At 45.6% G+C, this 16,447-nt stretch overlaps 1 protein-coding gene across 1 annotated transcript in view; it reads right to left on the reverse strand.

Moving 5' to 3' along the window:
• The window catches only part of LOC134094379 (coiled-coil domain-containing protein 33-like), a 75,954-nt gene that overhangs the window by 35,304 nt on the left and 24,203 nt on the right, over positions 1 to 16,447 (reverse strand). Inside the window, exons 5-6 of the mRNA XM_062547883.1 lie at positions 15,051 to 15,214; positions 2,144 to 2,277 (exon numbers count right to left, since the gene is read on the reverse strand). Coding sequence (XP_062403867.1) covers positions 2,144 to 2,277; positions 15,051 to 15,214 — 298 coding nt within the window. The remainder of the gene's footprint in view (positions 1 to 2,143; positions 2,278 to 15,050; positions 15,215 to 16,447) is intronic.

Below are 16,447 nucleotides of genomic sequence, written 5' to 3' on the forward strand. Positions count from 1 at the left end.
AACGGAAAAGCTGCGCAAAAAAACGGGATGCCGCTGCGACACAACGGATGCTGGAGTCGCCGCGACGACGTCGCTCCCTCTGTTCCTGATCGATGGCATCAGTATTCCCACCGCGTCCGTGGTAACCGTTCCCTCCTCCTCCTCCTCCTCCTACTCCTCTTCCACTGTGTGCGAGAGCCATTAAGTATTCGCCGTAATTATTCTGTCACTTAACGGGCGGAGAGCGTGCGGCTGGAATAATCAGACCCACGCTCAGCAATTATCATCAACAGAGAGCCCTTTCACTGCGCCGCCAGCCAGATCAAGGCCAAGCATTCACACACACACACACACACACACACACACACACACACACACACACACACACACACACACACACACACACACACACACACACACACACACACACACACACACACACACATTTGTTCCTCACTCCCTCTCTGTTCTCTCTATTGTAAAGGAAAGGAGAGAGAGGAGAGAGAGGAGAGAGAGAGAGATAGAGGATGAGCATGCAAGAGGAAGAGAGAGGAAGAGAGAGAGTGATACAAACAGAGGGAAAGAGAGAAAGAATGAGAGAGAGAAAGAGGGAGATAGGGAGAGAGAGGGAGAAGGGATGACAGAGACAGTGAGAGATATAACTACGAGAAACTGTGAGAGTGAGACAGAGAGAGAACGAGAGAGAGACAGCGCTACAGACAGAGGAGCAAATTGAGCTGCTATGGGCAGTCATGTGCAACAGCTGCTCAGAAGTCCAGATCCAGCAGATTTATTTCTCCTCCTCGATTTGATGTTCTTTTCCCCCACTGTCAAAGGCAGACACGCAGACACACACACACACACACACACACTGACACACACGCAGACACACACACACACACACACACACGCTGTATGCATATGGATGAGAAAGGGCATTTTGTCCTTGTGAGGGGATTTCAGATGTGAGAAAAGGGATTGAACTAGAACAGCCTTATATAAACTTAAAATACCAACATCTTGACTGTCCAGTTCCCTCATCCCTATATATCTTCCTACATGTACATGCATTGCAGAACTCCTACAAGACCACCAAACAAATAACTGCATTTGAGCATTCAATATCTCAGTCAATCCACACACAAAAACACAAGGGTTTCATGCAATGCGTTCCCTTCGCGCCCAAAGAGAAGACTGAGCAGAATACTGAGTGGTGGTGGGATTCAGAGAGAGAGAGAGAGAGATCCACGGTGCTGCTGATTTCAAATCTCCTCCGCACACCACTGACCGTCAGAGGCTCAGCAGGACGGCCCTCACTGGTGATTACTTTCTCTGCTCCAGCACAAACCACACACACATGTGTGTGCAGGCACATACATACATACACACACACACACACATATACATGCACACACATACATGCACATATGCACACACATACACACACGCATATATACACACACATACACGCGCACACACACTCACATGCACACGCACATGCACACACACACACGCACACACTGGATTTGCATACTGCAGAATAGCGCAGGCTGCTCAAATGAAAAACAGGGCTTTCCTGTACTCGCATGTGTCTTTTGTAATGGTGCAGAAGTTGAAGCATTAGCCGCGAGACTCTCACTCCCACGGAAGTAAAAGCCCTCACCTGGCTCTGCCCTCCTGATGCTCCCTGCTGACTGTTTCGCTTGAGTCGATTTGGGTCTGGTTACACCAGGCATGTAAAGCCCCATCACTAATGTTTTCAGACGTGTTTTGCTCTCGGAGTTGTTTGGGCCCGGCGAGTCACGTTGACTTCTGGCTCAGTGCCACCTGTGGCAACACTACGACGTTACCAAACACCGACACTGGACAGTGCCTGACCATTTCTTCGAAAGTCTTTGAACACTTGCCGTAGGAGGTACAGTAGCATTTCTTCCATCTCTGCCAACGGATTTTGCAACGTCAATAAGCACATGTTACGTCTGCATGTGCAGCTACTGAGCAGAGATTTAATGATGCAAAGAAACCCAGTAATAAGGCCAAATAAGGTTTCCTCTCTTTTAAAGTGAAGGGAGATCTCGATGCGCCCCTATTACCCTGCCTAACTCTCTCTGCACTGGGAGGCGTACGGACCGTTCCCCAGTGGTCTGACCCCAGCGTGGCTCACCATCTCCACGGGCCTGCTCATCCTGGAGCTCGACTGCCAGCGTCTCCTCCCAGGAGGGGCTGTGAGTGGGCTGCAGAGTGCCGCGGGTCACCCCTCTGCTCCGACGCCCACGGGCCTCCGACGATCCGGTTGCCCTGTAGAGAAAATGCGCGCACACACACACACACACACACACACACACACACACACACACACACACACACACACACACACACACACACACACACACACACACACACACACACACACACACACACACACACACACACACACACACACACACACACACACACACACACAGCTAAAGATATATTCAGCAATGCAGAAGCAGACATTCTACAAGAATTTTATTGCATCACACGTAAGACATTGCCACCACATTTTTATCTGGGTTGTAAAAGCATTTAATAACGTTGTTAATCTTTAATCTGTAAAGTCATTATGAAAGGTCGGAATGTCTTAAATTGGGAATTAGCTGACAGCAAATAAAAAGATAATACAGGTTCTCTCACAAGATTAGGCAAGAAACATAATCTTTAAACAAACGATGCAATATAGTAAGGAGATTCAAGGAAACCTGGTTGCAAAGTCCTGACATTTACCCGGTGCCAAAACCTTTTCTCTTACAAAACAACAAATTCAGTATTCCAGCCCTGCACTGCTGCAATAATCAGTCAAACCCTGGCTAACTAAATTTGACCTACCTAATGAAACGTGCACTTACAATCTAAAATACACACAAACATACAGCCACACACACACACCCACACACTTACGCTTACTTGCTCCTTCCTGGAGACCCTAATCCCTGCCTGAGCAGTGACCAGGACACATTCCACGTGCCCCTCTGCTCACACCTGACAGACCTCGTGAGGGGAGCTGGCCTTAATCTCAGAGTACCCCTAACAGTACCCCCCCTCTAACCCCCTCCAGTTCAAACCAATTACCCCCCACCCCAATATCCCCCTCTTCTAGTTCAAACAACTAGCCCCCATACCCCCCCCCCCTCATTCACCCAACCTGTTCCAGTTCAAGTCAATACCTCCTCAATACCGCCCCCACCCCTTCTGAACACTGCCTTTACTTCCCCTGCTACTGTCATATGAACCGGCTTGCAGGCCAGGATTAGGAATCCTCCAGCCTCAAGGCAGACGAGGCAGCTGGGATTTACATGAGCAATGCAAGAGGATTGAGATGGACAGAGAGCTGCAAACTCTATGCATAAAAGAGAGAGAGGGAGAGATACAGGGGGAAAGACAGACAGAGAGAATGAGGGGAGAGAGAAAATGAAAGACAAAGAGGTTGTGTGTGCGTGTGTGTTAACATCAGACGCTGCTTGTTCTACTCTCGGTTTTCCTTTGAACCTCCATCCTTTGAGATTGATGGAGGATGTGAGGTGTGCCTTCACAAAACACACATCACACACACACACACACACACACAAACACAGACAAGCACACACATCAAACTTTTCACATCATAAACACTACATGCATACCACACATCAAACGGTTACGATGCACTTCTCATAACACACAAAAAAAACAAGAGGAGCCCTAAAGATGAACTCTCCTCATGTTGTCCTTTCATTCCAGGACAAAAGACAACTGCAGCTTGTTTTCCAGGTAAACAAAACACAGCGGCTAGTCCTGCACTTGATGTATCCATAATGAGGAGGCCGCTCCCCACAAGGGACACTCCATGGCAATACTAAACAGACAATAGAAAACATAATACAAAACAGACTTCTCTTGTTATCTCAAAGATCTCCTCTCCGGAAAGCTCAGAGTGGACAGAGAGGACAGGCCGACCACTGAATCTGTTCAGTTTCATTGGGAGGCTAATGACAGCACTGGCAGCTCTCCTCTCTAACACACGGACGAGCTTCATTATTAACCCTCGTCTCCCAAAGAGAAGTAGAAATCAGAAGTAGTAGAACTTTTTTGTGTTTTTAGGCTGCCAGTCTATCAGGAGAGATAAAAAAAACTTCTCCAGTAGTACAGTACAAGTGACCTCGATAGCTGGCCTTCTGATTGGTTGACTTCCTCTTGGATGCCGGCCAATTCGGTCTCTACTCCGTCTCCCCTCTGAGGCGCTGCGTTCATGCTCCAGTTGTCTGAAGGTGCAGGCGCGTCCTCCGCCCACTCTGGCTCTCTCCATTCATTAAACTGTGAGGAGCTCTCACTCACACACATTTTGCTCGGATGCAGCAGGACAAGCAAGAACTTCGGATGCCCAATCCTGCCCATTTGGGTACTTTTTTAGGCAAAACAGCAGGAAATGCTAAATCGACCGGTCAATGAGATGATGGACGTACTGTAACAGCATGTGACTGGAATCCTTGTTTTTAAATGAGCTACTGATCACTAAGACATTTTAAAGACAAAAGCAATCAGGGATTATTATATTATTTTATTATATTATTATAGTGTGATGATAAACAAAGGAGTTAACACATTTCACATTGCCGTCTGAGAGTGTGAGAGGGAGAGTCAGATAGTGAGAGAAAAGGGAGAGACAGAATGAGTGAGAAAGAGCAAAAGACAGAAAGAGAGAGAGAGAGAGAGAGAGAGAGAGAGAGAGAGTTTAGGAGGAGGAGGAGGGGGTGCTCAGCTGTGTTAAACTTTAATTTCCCTTTTAGAAGTCCTGGCTGTGTACATTTCAAGAGTAAAGTGTGGATTTGAATCCAGCCAAACTGCTCCTGCGTATTAACTTTTAAAGATCCCAGCGCCTCCCGCCTCTGCTCTGTCTTTGGCGCTCCTCAGATCCCGGCTCCACGGTAGCCCATCACCGCGGTGCGGAGGCCTCTCTTAACAAGGCCCTGCAAGTCAAGCCGCATTAGCGTCACGGCGGGAGCGGCGCCCCCGGGAGCCTAGCGGTGACGGGAAATCTCTCATTAAATCTGCAGCCGCTCTCAGAGACCTCCGCTACGAGCGCTCCAGACACACACACACACACACAGACACACACACACACACACACACACACACAGAGACACACACACACACACACAGAGAGAGACACACACACACACACACACACACACACACACACAGAGACACACACAGAGACACACACACAGACACACACAGAGACACACACACACACTTTCACACACACTCTCACACACAGCTTGAGCCCATTCATCTGTTTGATTTACTTCAAAAGCCATAAGGCAATAGGAGCAGTCTGTGTAACAATGTCGGCTGGCTTTTTAAGATGATTGATAACTTTCAGTAGGTAGTTCTAGGAGTTTTGAGAAGCCAGCCAAGTCATAACATCCCCTGGCCACTCGACAAATGGCAAAAGGCTGATGAGCATTTACATGGTCATGGTCATTTGGCTGGGTTTAAAGCTTGGGTGAGCCAGTAATTGATGTCGAACAGAGGGCACTTCTTCAGTGTGCTGACTTGATAAGACACAAACAGGACCAATATACTTTAAAGTATAGCATGAGTGACCATGACTGACCTTCGTCCTGAGGCTTATGATTCTATGTACTCATAGGATGTAGCAATAAACAACAGCTTCGATTGTTTTCGTCTCTCTTCCTGGTCAATTATTAGCCGTGATATTTCCACGAGACTCAGAGCTACTGACTGTTCCAGCTGCTTTTCGGGATTCTGTTTTTGGGCAAAGTAAAATGAATAGAGTAGCACCACACAAAGCATGTCAAACGTGATTATTTTTGCTTTAAATGACATCGCTGCCAAGCCTCCAACATCACAGGCCTGCCAACAAAGCTCCCGAGCCCTGAGATGCTGCATGATCTCAAACCCTGAGCTCTTTATGAATTACTTATGACTATCGATCAAATGTCTGCCTGGAATCTGACCTACTGTACGCTGCCTGCCATTAGATCAAAAGATTACAGAGAAGTGTGTGGCGCTTTGTCCTAGTACTGCACCGCATGGCAAACTGCTGCTCCGAGCCATTAGTCTGGACCAAATTTCTAAATCAGTCTCCTTAATCTAATGTGCCTTGGGGTCGCTCCCCGATAACACACACCTGATTTGATTTAACCGCGCTCGACTACATGCTCTCTGCTCAATCCAATGCCTTTTTTGGGGAGACAAAGTAGGTCTCTGTGAAGTTCTAGAAAATTCTGCGCTGAGGATGTGGACCATCTTGACTGTCGAGGATCATAGCCGTGATATTAAAGCTGATGTGTGATTAGGGCATGTAGCGTTAGCTCTCGGGTATGGCCTGCGGAGGGACACAGACGGGTGACTCATTGGGCTGGACGCGACCCAGGGATGATACAGAGTGATGTCATACATACAGGACACAAGCCCTCTCGCCTTCTCATGTTTCTGCTCTTCTCTAGGATTCTCTCTTTTGTCTGGGTCTCCTGTTTCTTTTCCCTAAAAACGTTTCCAAGAGGCTCGCTTTCTCTTGATTCCTCTTTCGCTTTTTCTGGGCTTCCTCCTTTTAGTCGGCAGGCCAACACTAGGAAATGTGCTTAGAAAACACTTTTGATGGCATTTTTTGTTAAAAGTTGGCAACCATGCTAGATGTTATTAGAGGGCTCTGAGGTTCCAGAATCCAGCGGTTGCCAAAATCATATTCATAATTTAAGGTCAAATTTGAAGGTCAAAAGGTCAAAAACAATGCATTTTATGGTTCGTCTATTTGGGGGGCTCTATTTTCATAGCATTCTTTTTAAAAAGTTGGCAACCATGCTAGAAGTTATCAGTAGGGTCTGAGGTTCCAGAATCCAGTGGTTGCCAAAGTCATATTTAGAATTTAAGGTCAAATTTGAAGGTCAAAAGCTCAAAAACAATAATAAATGTTATGGATTGTCTTTTTGGGGACCTCTTTTTTTCATGGCATTCTTTTTTAAATGTTGGCAACCATGCTAGAAGTTAACAGTAGGGTCTGAGGTTCCAGAATCCAGTGGTTGCCAAAATCATATTCATAATTTAAGGTCAAATTTGAAGGTCAGAACCTCAAAAACAATAAAATGCATGTTATGGTTTGTCTATTTGGGGGGCTCTATTTTCATGCCATTCTTTTTTTTAAATGTTGGCAACCATGCTAGAAGTTTACAGTAGGGTCTGAGGTTCCAGAATCCAGTGGTTGCCAAAGTCATATTTAGAATTTAAGGTCAAATTTGAAGGTCAAAACCTCAAAAACAATAAAATGCATGTTATGGTTTGTCTTTTTGGGGACCTCTTTTTTCATGCCATTCTTTTTTTTAAATGTTGGCAACCATGCTAGAAGTTTACAGTAGGGTCTGAGGTTCCAGGATCCAGTGGTTGCCAAAATCATATTTAGAATTTAAGGTCAAATTTGAAGGTCAAAAGCTCAAAAACAATACATTTTATGGTTTGTCTTTTTGGGGGGCTCTATTTTCATAGCATTCTTTTTAAAAAGTTGGCAACCATGCTAGAAGTTGTCAGTAGGGTCTGAGGTTCCAGAATCCAGTGGTTGCCAAAATCATGTTCACAATTTAAGGTCAAATGTAAAGGTCAGAAACAATAATAAATGTTATGGATTGTCTTTTTGGGGACCTCTTTTTTTCATGGCATTCTTTTTTAAATGTTGGCAACCATGCTAGAACAGTGGGGTCTGAGGTTCCAGATGGTACTTGCCACAATGATTGGTAAATGTGAAAAGAATTTAGATTTTAACACTCACATCAGAAGCGACCAGGTCGCCAGGCTCACTGAAGAAGAGTCAACATGAGTCTGCCTCAACATAAATTTGTTTTATCCACTCATGACTTTATATTGGAATGTTTGATTTAGCTTATCATAGAGCGGCTCTGGCCTGTCAGCCTGGGGCATTCGAAAATGTGTACATTCCAATTGGTTTTTGCCGAGCTACATCATAGTTCATTAGCATATTCAGACTTTTAGCCTTTTCAATCTGGTCACCCAATTAATTTCGCTTTATTATTTTGTTTTGTGAGGCACATTGAGCTCCCCTGTATGAAATGCACTATATCAATAAAACTTGCCTTGCCACCGAATTTGCTATGGCCACCCTATTTGTAGAGAAATAATGACTTTCGTCACTCTGGTTGCTTCTGATGTGAGCTCACAGTTAGGTGATTAGTTACATAAAACAATCTTCAGTTTTGCGGATGACAAGAAATAATGACATCATTAGGAAATTAAAACCGAGAGTAGAGACTGTATTGCACACTTTCCACGTGGAATTATTCATGGTTTACAGGCAAACCATGAGGAATTTTGAATCTTGAATCTTGAATTTCCCCTTGGGGATCAATAAAGTATCTATCTATCTATCTATGAGGAGGCTGACACACCCATCATCCTACATATGCTGGAAGTAATTAATGCTGGGTACGAGAACATCATTGTGAAGTGCCGTGATACAGATCTCCACCTTCTGCCTCTTCACTTCACTAGGGACCAAGTTTGCAAGGTGTGGATGATGAGTGGGACTTCCAAGGAATATGAGTGCTACTCAGTCCACCTTATCAATGAGAACTACCTCGGGTAGTTGTGGATAATGTACTCGGCTTCCATGCCCTAACTGGTTGCGATACTGTCTCCTCATTTGCTGGACATGGGAAGAAGTCATGTTGGACTGTGTATTTGCAACACCCAGAACTGTTACATGGTGTTGGTTGGGATGGGCCTCAAGGTGACGTTGAGGAGTTTTTGTGCCATCTGTACAAAGCACCATGCACATCTTTGGGTATTGACAGGGCTAGACATGACTTGTTTCAGAAAGGCAAAAAGGCAATGGAAATGTTACCTCCAAGAAGTGATGCATTGTCATTGCATCTTGCATGTGCAAATCATCAGGCAAAGGTATGGCTGCAATCTGACAAGGTGGATGTTATGGCCTGGTCAGATTACACGATATCAGCCCGATTTTGGCCATTTGTCGTGACCAAATGATCGGGCACGACATCAAACGCGGAGGGAATCTTACTGTATAATGTGACATGTGTCACGACTACCTAGCTCACAGTAGCCATGACATAAAGGGAGACCACACCGTTTGTACCGTTAAATCAAAAATAATTTATTAAAGCATGAAGTTAAAGGTCTACGGTTAAAACATAATCTAAATCAAGACGTGTATCAAGTCAGTGGATGAGAAGTAAGAAAAGGTAATCAAATGTGTTGTGCAGATCAGTAACATGTAGACTATGTGTAGTGCAAATAAGGCAAAAAGGAGTATAATGCTGCTGCCACCAGCATAGGGTCCAGAACAGGACAGATCAGATCAGAGACCGAACAGCAAGTGAGAGATGTTTTTGAATAGTCCCGCCAATCAGCTGTTGTCCAGCCCAGATGAGCTAGAAAACAGACAGCTCCCCCTTCAGACTCGGGGGAGAGAGAGTGCCCAAAGTTACACTGTCAGATGGTGGAGTGAGCACACCCAGCATGGCAAAGCCGGGCGTGACACATGCGACCGATGCTTTCGGTGTATGTGGCCACTCTCCCGACCAAGACGCGGAGAGGTTTTCATGGTTCTAAAATCGTATAGTGTGACATGGTAGATCGTAAACGACAATTGTGAGCGACAAAAACAGTGTAGCCTATAGTCTGACCCTGCAATTAGTGAAATCCCCGAGGAGACAGGTGGTTGGAAGGTGGAACCTCAGACCCTATTAATAACGTCTAGCATGGTTGGCAACTTTTTAAAAAGGATGTCAAGAAAATAGAGCTCCCCAAAAAGACTAACCATGAAATCTATTGTTTTCGACCTTTTGACCTTCAAATTTGACCTGAAATTATAAAAATGGTGTTGGCAACCACTGGATTCTGGAACCTCAGGCCCTATTAATAACTTCTAGCATGGTTGCCAACTTTTTAAAAAGGATGTCATGAAAATAGAGCTCCCCAAAAAGACGAACCATGAAATATATTGTTTTCGACCTTTTGACCTTCAAATTTGACCTTAAATTATAAAAATGATGTTGGCAACCACTGAATTCTGGAACCTCAGACCCTACTAATAACTTCTAACATGGTTGCCAACTTTTAAAAAGGATGTCATGAAAATAGATCCCCCCCAAAAGACAAGCCATTAAAATCTATTGTTTCCAACTTTTTGACCTTCAAATTTGACCTTAAATTATAAATATGATTTTGGCAACCACTGGATTCTGGAACCTCAGACCCTACTAATCACTTCTAGCATGGTTGCCAACTTTTAACAAAAAATGCCATCAAAAGTTTTTTTTAGGGTCTTGGCCTGCCGACTATTTGGTCTGCCGGTCTCTTGCAGGTCATGGTTGCCGAGGTGTGTTCTCTTTGTCTGTCTCTAATTGCTCCGCTCACGTGAACTCTTCTTTTCCTCTCACTGTCACAGGTTACAGAGGCTTAAAATAGCCCTCATGGATTTCACAAGTTCAAACTCACTTGAATTGATTAGTGAATAAATCAATTGAAAGGCGACCCCCTCCATGTCAACACTTTAGGTACAAAATGAAAATAGAACAAAAATGAACACTACATCAATTCATCAAACACATCTAGATAGCCAGCTAGATATGGCAATATATTATAAATCACCAAAATAAGATACAATAAATTTCCTTTTTTTTCAACCCACTCTTCCTTTTAATGAAACAGACTGTTGTTAGACCCTAGGTCTTCTTCCCTCTCTATTGCCCCTCAGTGAAGGGTGCATTTGGGGGGGATGGGGTATTTGGGGCAGTCTGCTGCCTGTCTGTGTCTCCGGTGCCCTTTCATCATGGAGTCCGTTTCTCCAGCGGGCATCTCGATGACAGCAAGGCAAGGCCGAGAGGGCACAAACAACAACTACCGCCACAAACACGGCCCTTTGTTCCACCTCTACACAGAATCATCGGGCCTGCTTGCTTTCTTTTCATCCTTTGTTTTTCTCTCTCTCTCTCTCTCTCCGTCTCCCTCCCCCATCTCTCCATCGTCTCGTGTAGAAGAAAGCTCTGGTGTTTGTTAGAAGCTTTCAATTTGCACCCGGCCTGCTTTGCCCCCACTCTTGCCCCGGCTGCCTCAAAGCCAGCTGTTGATGAAAAATTGATGGCGACGTGCCTTGAAAAAGCCCCTCTGGTTGCATCTGAAGTGCAGCTCTTCCTCTGAAGTGACGCCCGCCCTGATAGTGGCTACTCCACCACTCCAAACGGCGGCCATTTTCTACTCAATGAACCACTAACCCACTGTCTGCTTTGACCGACAGCCCGGGAGGCAGGCAGGCAGGCAGGCAGGCAGGATGGTCCAGCCCAGGCCCCTGCCATTGTCCAGGTGCTCACTAATCAGGGATTGATTCTTCCTGCCTGGACATGTACTTAATGTATGTGACTGTGTGCTTGGTAATCTGGTATTGATTAAAGAGGCTCTGCATGAGGCTGCAGGCTGTGATGGTGATAATGAGTTGGGGAGGGGAGGGGTGGTGGCAGGGTGGGGGTTATCGTTGCTCTCTTTCCTACTCTCTTGCACAAGTTTGGGGGTGGGTTGTGTGTTGGAGGGGTTGGGGGCTCCTCCCTGTACGCCCCCCCCCCCCCCCCCAACCACCCGCCCACTTCAGTCCATCGCTGCCCCCACCACCCCCAAACCCTCCCGCGAGGTCAGACTGAATTATTTTATTTATTATTCATGAGTATCTCATTATTTAGGCAACAGATCAAAAGGCAAAGAAACATTAGCTCTGTCTACCCCCATCTCTCTCTGAGAGAACAACACTGACTGAAGCTCAGCACCCAAGAGAGCAGAGAGAGGGGTTTTCTATTGACTCCGTGTACTGGCATTTTGTGTTTGCATGAAAATACACAGACACACAACCAGTAATGCTTCCCAGCAAGCCTTTGGTCAACATGTCGATGGCACGACCTTCATAACAGTTGTGTGGAAAACCGAAAACAGAAAAATTGAAGAAATAGTTCTTTGTTGGAGAGCCATCGCTTACTGATGCAATTCCGAGAGAAAATGGGCAAACAACAACACCTCATTTCAACCAATCAATGACCACTTCACTCATCTGTGCCCGTAGAGGACACAGAACATATTCAGGTGCGGACAGACAGATATCTGAATGCCCATACGACTTCATTCTTTAGCGTTTGACTTTAAAGTAGAACAAAAACATCAATCAATATCTCATAATGAGAATGAAAAGGATGAAACACAAACAACAATAACAATAGTGATAATAACGGCAGCCTTGAAGGAGTCTCAGACTGTTATAACCCTCTTGTTGGGTCACATTGACCCAAACAGAAAAAAGGATAGAAATGGGGTCAACAACAGAGATAGCTAAGTTGCTCATTAACCTCAGTTTACTTGACTTTGCCCATGAACTTCCATCTCCTGAGATAATGTAGACGTGAGTCTCAGAGGAGTTGCATATGCACAACTTACCGGAAGCTTTTTTCCCCCTCTTTGAATCCTTTATTGCAAGACACTGACATTGCAATAAACAAATATCCTATATGATCTGCAGCGGTTGCCTCTATACAAGACAGCAAATATGGAAAGCTATAGGTTTAGCTGAAGAGCATCTCCATAACGAGTGGAGCATGTCAGTGTCTGCTGGCTTGATCATAGTGCCGTAGCTTCATTTAAGGAAATGGGAGAAGTGCATGGGTGTGCAACCACAGAGTAATGAAAAACTAATGTGCTCAGAGACCAGACACAGCCATGGGTGAAAAATACATGATTGATCCTGGCGAGGAACATCCAACATGGTGGTGCAGGCACCGAGAGGACTCTAAATCTTTCATTTGTCTTTGTTCATGCACACACACTTACACACACACACGTATGCACACACATGCGCACGTGCGCGCACACACACACACACACACACACACATACACGCTCACACACACACGCACACACGCACATACACGCTCACACACATTCACTCACAAAGAGACAGACAGAAAGTCAGACACACACACTCGCACACAAACACACACATACTACTGACACCCACATACATAGAATAAAGCACAAACAGGAATGAGTGAGTGAGTGAGTGAGAGAGAGAGAGAGAGAGAGAGAGAGAAAGAAAGGGAGAGCAGTCACTCTCACACACATTGCCTGTAGAGTTCATGTGGCCAGCTAGGCGTGTGCAGATTGGCAAATGTTGCATGAATCTCCAAATTTAAAACACACACACACACACACACACACAAACTCTCATGCACGCACACACGCATGCACACACGGACACACACACAACCTTCACGGCGACACTAAAAGCCCCATTAGACAGATTGGTTTGGGGCGTGGGTGGAGCAAAAGGGGTCACTTTCTTCACCTTTATTTTTAGAATAAGAGGACCTGTCACACCAGGGGAGGAAAAGAGAATTTTAAAAGCATCTGACACAGATATATATATATATATAAAATCAATTTACTCCATTTTAAAAAGCCATATCTGCTCAACTGTGGTGCATTCCACTTCAAAAAAGAGGTAAAAAAAATATCTGCTGCATTGTCTCAAAGCATGGACTAACAAAAATGGCAAGTAGCACTTTGTGGACCCATCATTAGCGCCTATTCAGAAAGAACAGCAGGGGCGGTGCCTGCCCACAGGTCTGGGCCAATCAGAGTGTGGCTGGACGTAGAGGAGACCAATAATCTCACAGCAGGAAAAAATAGTATGCAAATCTGCTGATGTGCTGCGCGTGCATCAGGTGCTAGAGCTCCTCTGGACTACGATTTTTCCTGAAAGCATCGTTGAGAGAACCACCATGGTAACCATGGAGACTCAAAGAGTGTTCTAATACGTACACTACACGATGTGAATATGGCGTTCCGTATGTCGTGCTTCCTGTTAGAATAGAAACAGAAATTCGGAGGTTCTGCTCAAAATGTTGCGCTGCATCACGCAACATGGCACGGCTTCGTTCACATCCAGTTAGGACATTCTAATTGAAAACAAAGTAATCGAATCAAAGTAATCGCTGACACTCAATTGTATCGCACACACTTACTGTAGGAGTTAGGACATGGTGCAATACTTATCAACTCCCCACTCTGTCTCTCTGTGTGAATACACCGTGGGAGTAGACCTTGAAAGAACACCCACACACACACCCAGCAGCATCACACACCACAGTAGCCCTGACCTTGAGCAGCCTACCCCTCTATCTAAATTAAAATCAGACACAGGTATGAATATTACCCTACATAATGCATAAGGTTCATTATGAGCGCAGCAGTACGCTTGTGTATGGCTACAAACAGGGCTGTGTGCGAGGCCTGCCTGCGGAGCTCTGACTCTGCTCCAGCGCTGGGTGTTTATGAGCAGGCGTTGTGTTGGGCCGTGTGGTGGTTCCATACCGGGTCTCCCCCACTGGAGGTGAGACAGATGGCCATGCGGGGACGAGAAGGGAAAACTCATTAGATGGAAAACGCCGGAAACTCAGCGGGGATATGGTCAAAACGTATGACTCTGAGGCATGATGATTTATTTAAAATGAAATGAAAAAAAAAAAACAAATAAGCAACATAGCGGAAATTCTAAATGATGTTCTTATACACTAAGATTCTGTTTGTTTTATCTAGTAGTGGTAGTTTGTTTACCTACTGTATATCCATACAAACATTGTTGTTTGTGATTTATGTGAATTGTGGCTGTATACTGTAATTTTGCACTGCAATTTTGGGGATCAATAAAGTAATCTTCCTACGTATCTATAAAACATATCATGATGAGAAACACTAACAATAAACTATTGTCAGTACAGAGGATGTATGTCAGAGTGAGGAGGAAAGAGGTTGTGTGTTTGGGCAGAGAGAGAGGAGGTGTGTGTAAGTGAAGAGGTAGGCTGTGTGTGAGAGAGAGGGAGAGACTCTGTGTGTGTGTGTGTGTGTGTGTGTGTGAGTGTGTATGAATAAGGATTTCGGTTGTGTGTCCGGGCAGAGAGAGACGGGTGTGTGTGTGTGAGTGTGTGAATGAGGAGGGAGGGAGGGAGGGAGGTGCGACTCACAGTGAGGCGAAAGGCTGCGGGACGCCCCCGTCTCTGAGGGGCGGTAAGCTGGTGGCCCCGTGCACGATGACGCAGGCCACCAGCTCACCGGGACGGGACACGTGACCACAGGGCTGGGGGAGGGAGCTGGCAGCATCGCCTCGGCGCCGTGGAGACTCGATCACCTGGCACACACACACACACACACCACAACATTTACATAGATGGGAAAAGAGAAGATAGGCATATAGTCATACACATACATAATGCACACACAGACATGAAAATGGATCCATGTCTCTCCTCCATATGCAAACATGGAGCCTATGTGTCCCTATGGAAGGACCTGGTGTGAAGACACAGGTAGATCACAGATAGGGACACAATAAAAAAATAGCCTTTTCAACTCATTCCTGTCAAATTACTAGTTGAACATTCTGCTCTGTAGCTGAACCAACATTGCAAAAACATTGCACTTTCCTTAAACTGACCTTTCAGAAAACATTAAAAGGCGAGAAAATCACTCGTCTCAAAGGGTAAGCCAGTAAGACTGTCTAAAAAAAGAAAACTGAAACTACCAGTCCCTCTGCTGTGCTTAAGTGTGTAAAGCATTGCTGGAATGTCTCTAAGCTTGGAGAAGTAGGATGATGACTTAACAGCAATCGTCAGACATTAGAGTCAGCTGGCTAATCACGACCGCCAAAAGTCTCAGTCCTGGAGAATAATATGAAGACCTTGGTTAAGGCAGAGCCAATGCATCAAGGTCTATTGGTTCCTAGGCAACAGGTAATATGCCAACAGTTGCGGCTGCGGCAGAAATGGCTTTTCACAGCGGGCACTGAAAGCTTTCATTCTGGAAAGTCAATTTAGCGAACCTTGGGACACTCGACATTGTTCGCCGCTCAGGGGTGATGGAGGTCTCTTTCGAGCGGAAATAAAAGCAGCGCAGAATAACCACCGTCGGGACAATGAGACGGCATCCGTCTCCGGAGCAAGGTCCACGGCCCCGTTGGAAATAATCAACATTCCCCTATACACCGAACCGCCCCTCCACACAAAGCGCACGCCTCCTGAAATGAAGTATTTTTTTTTCCAAGGCTGGGCTACAGTGTTTTTTTCTTCTCCATCTTCTTACCTAGTAAGCCTATTTGGAGATGGAGGAGGAGAAGGAGGATGAAGAGGGCAGAGAAGCTAAAACACCATCAGCTGGGCTAAGGGAAGCCCGTGCGCTGCGGTGACGTAGCCGTGGTGCTTAATGGGACAAAGGGACACATTCAGCCCCAGCCCAACGTGAGCGGCCGTGGCAGCCGCCCCAACACCTCACCGGCCCGATCAGAAGTCTTGTGAGCCCTTGGGTTACGTAAAAAAGTACAAGAATGTGAGAGAGATTTAGTGTACACTAAATAAGTTCAGGCCGG

This window comes from Sardina pilchardus, chromosome 10 (assembly GCF_963854185.1).
Source record: "Sardina pilchardus chromosome 10, fSarPil1.1, whole genome shotgun sequence".
Classification (NCBI taxonomy): Eukaryota; Metazoa; Chordata; class Actinopteri; order Clupeiformes; family Clupeidae; genus Sardina; species Sardina pilchardus.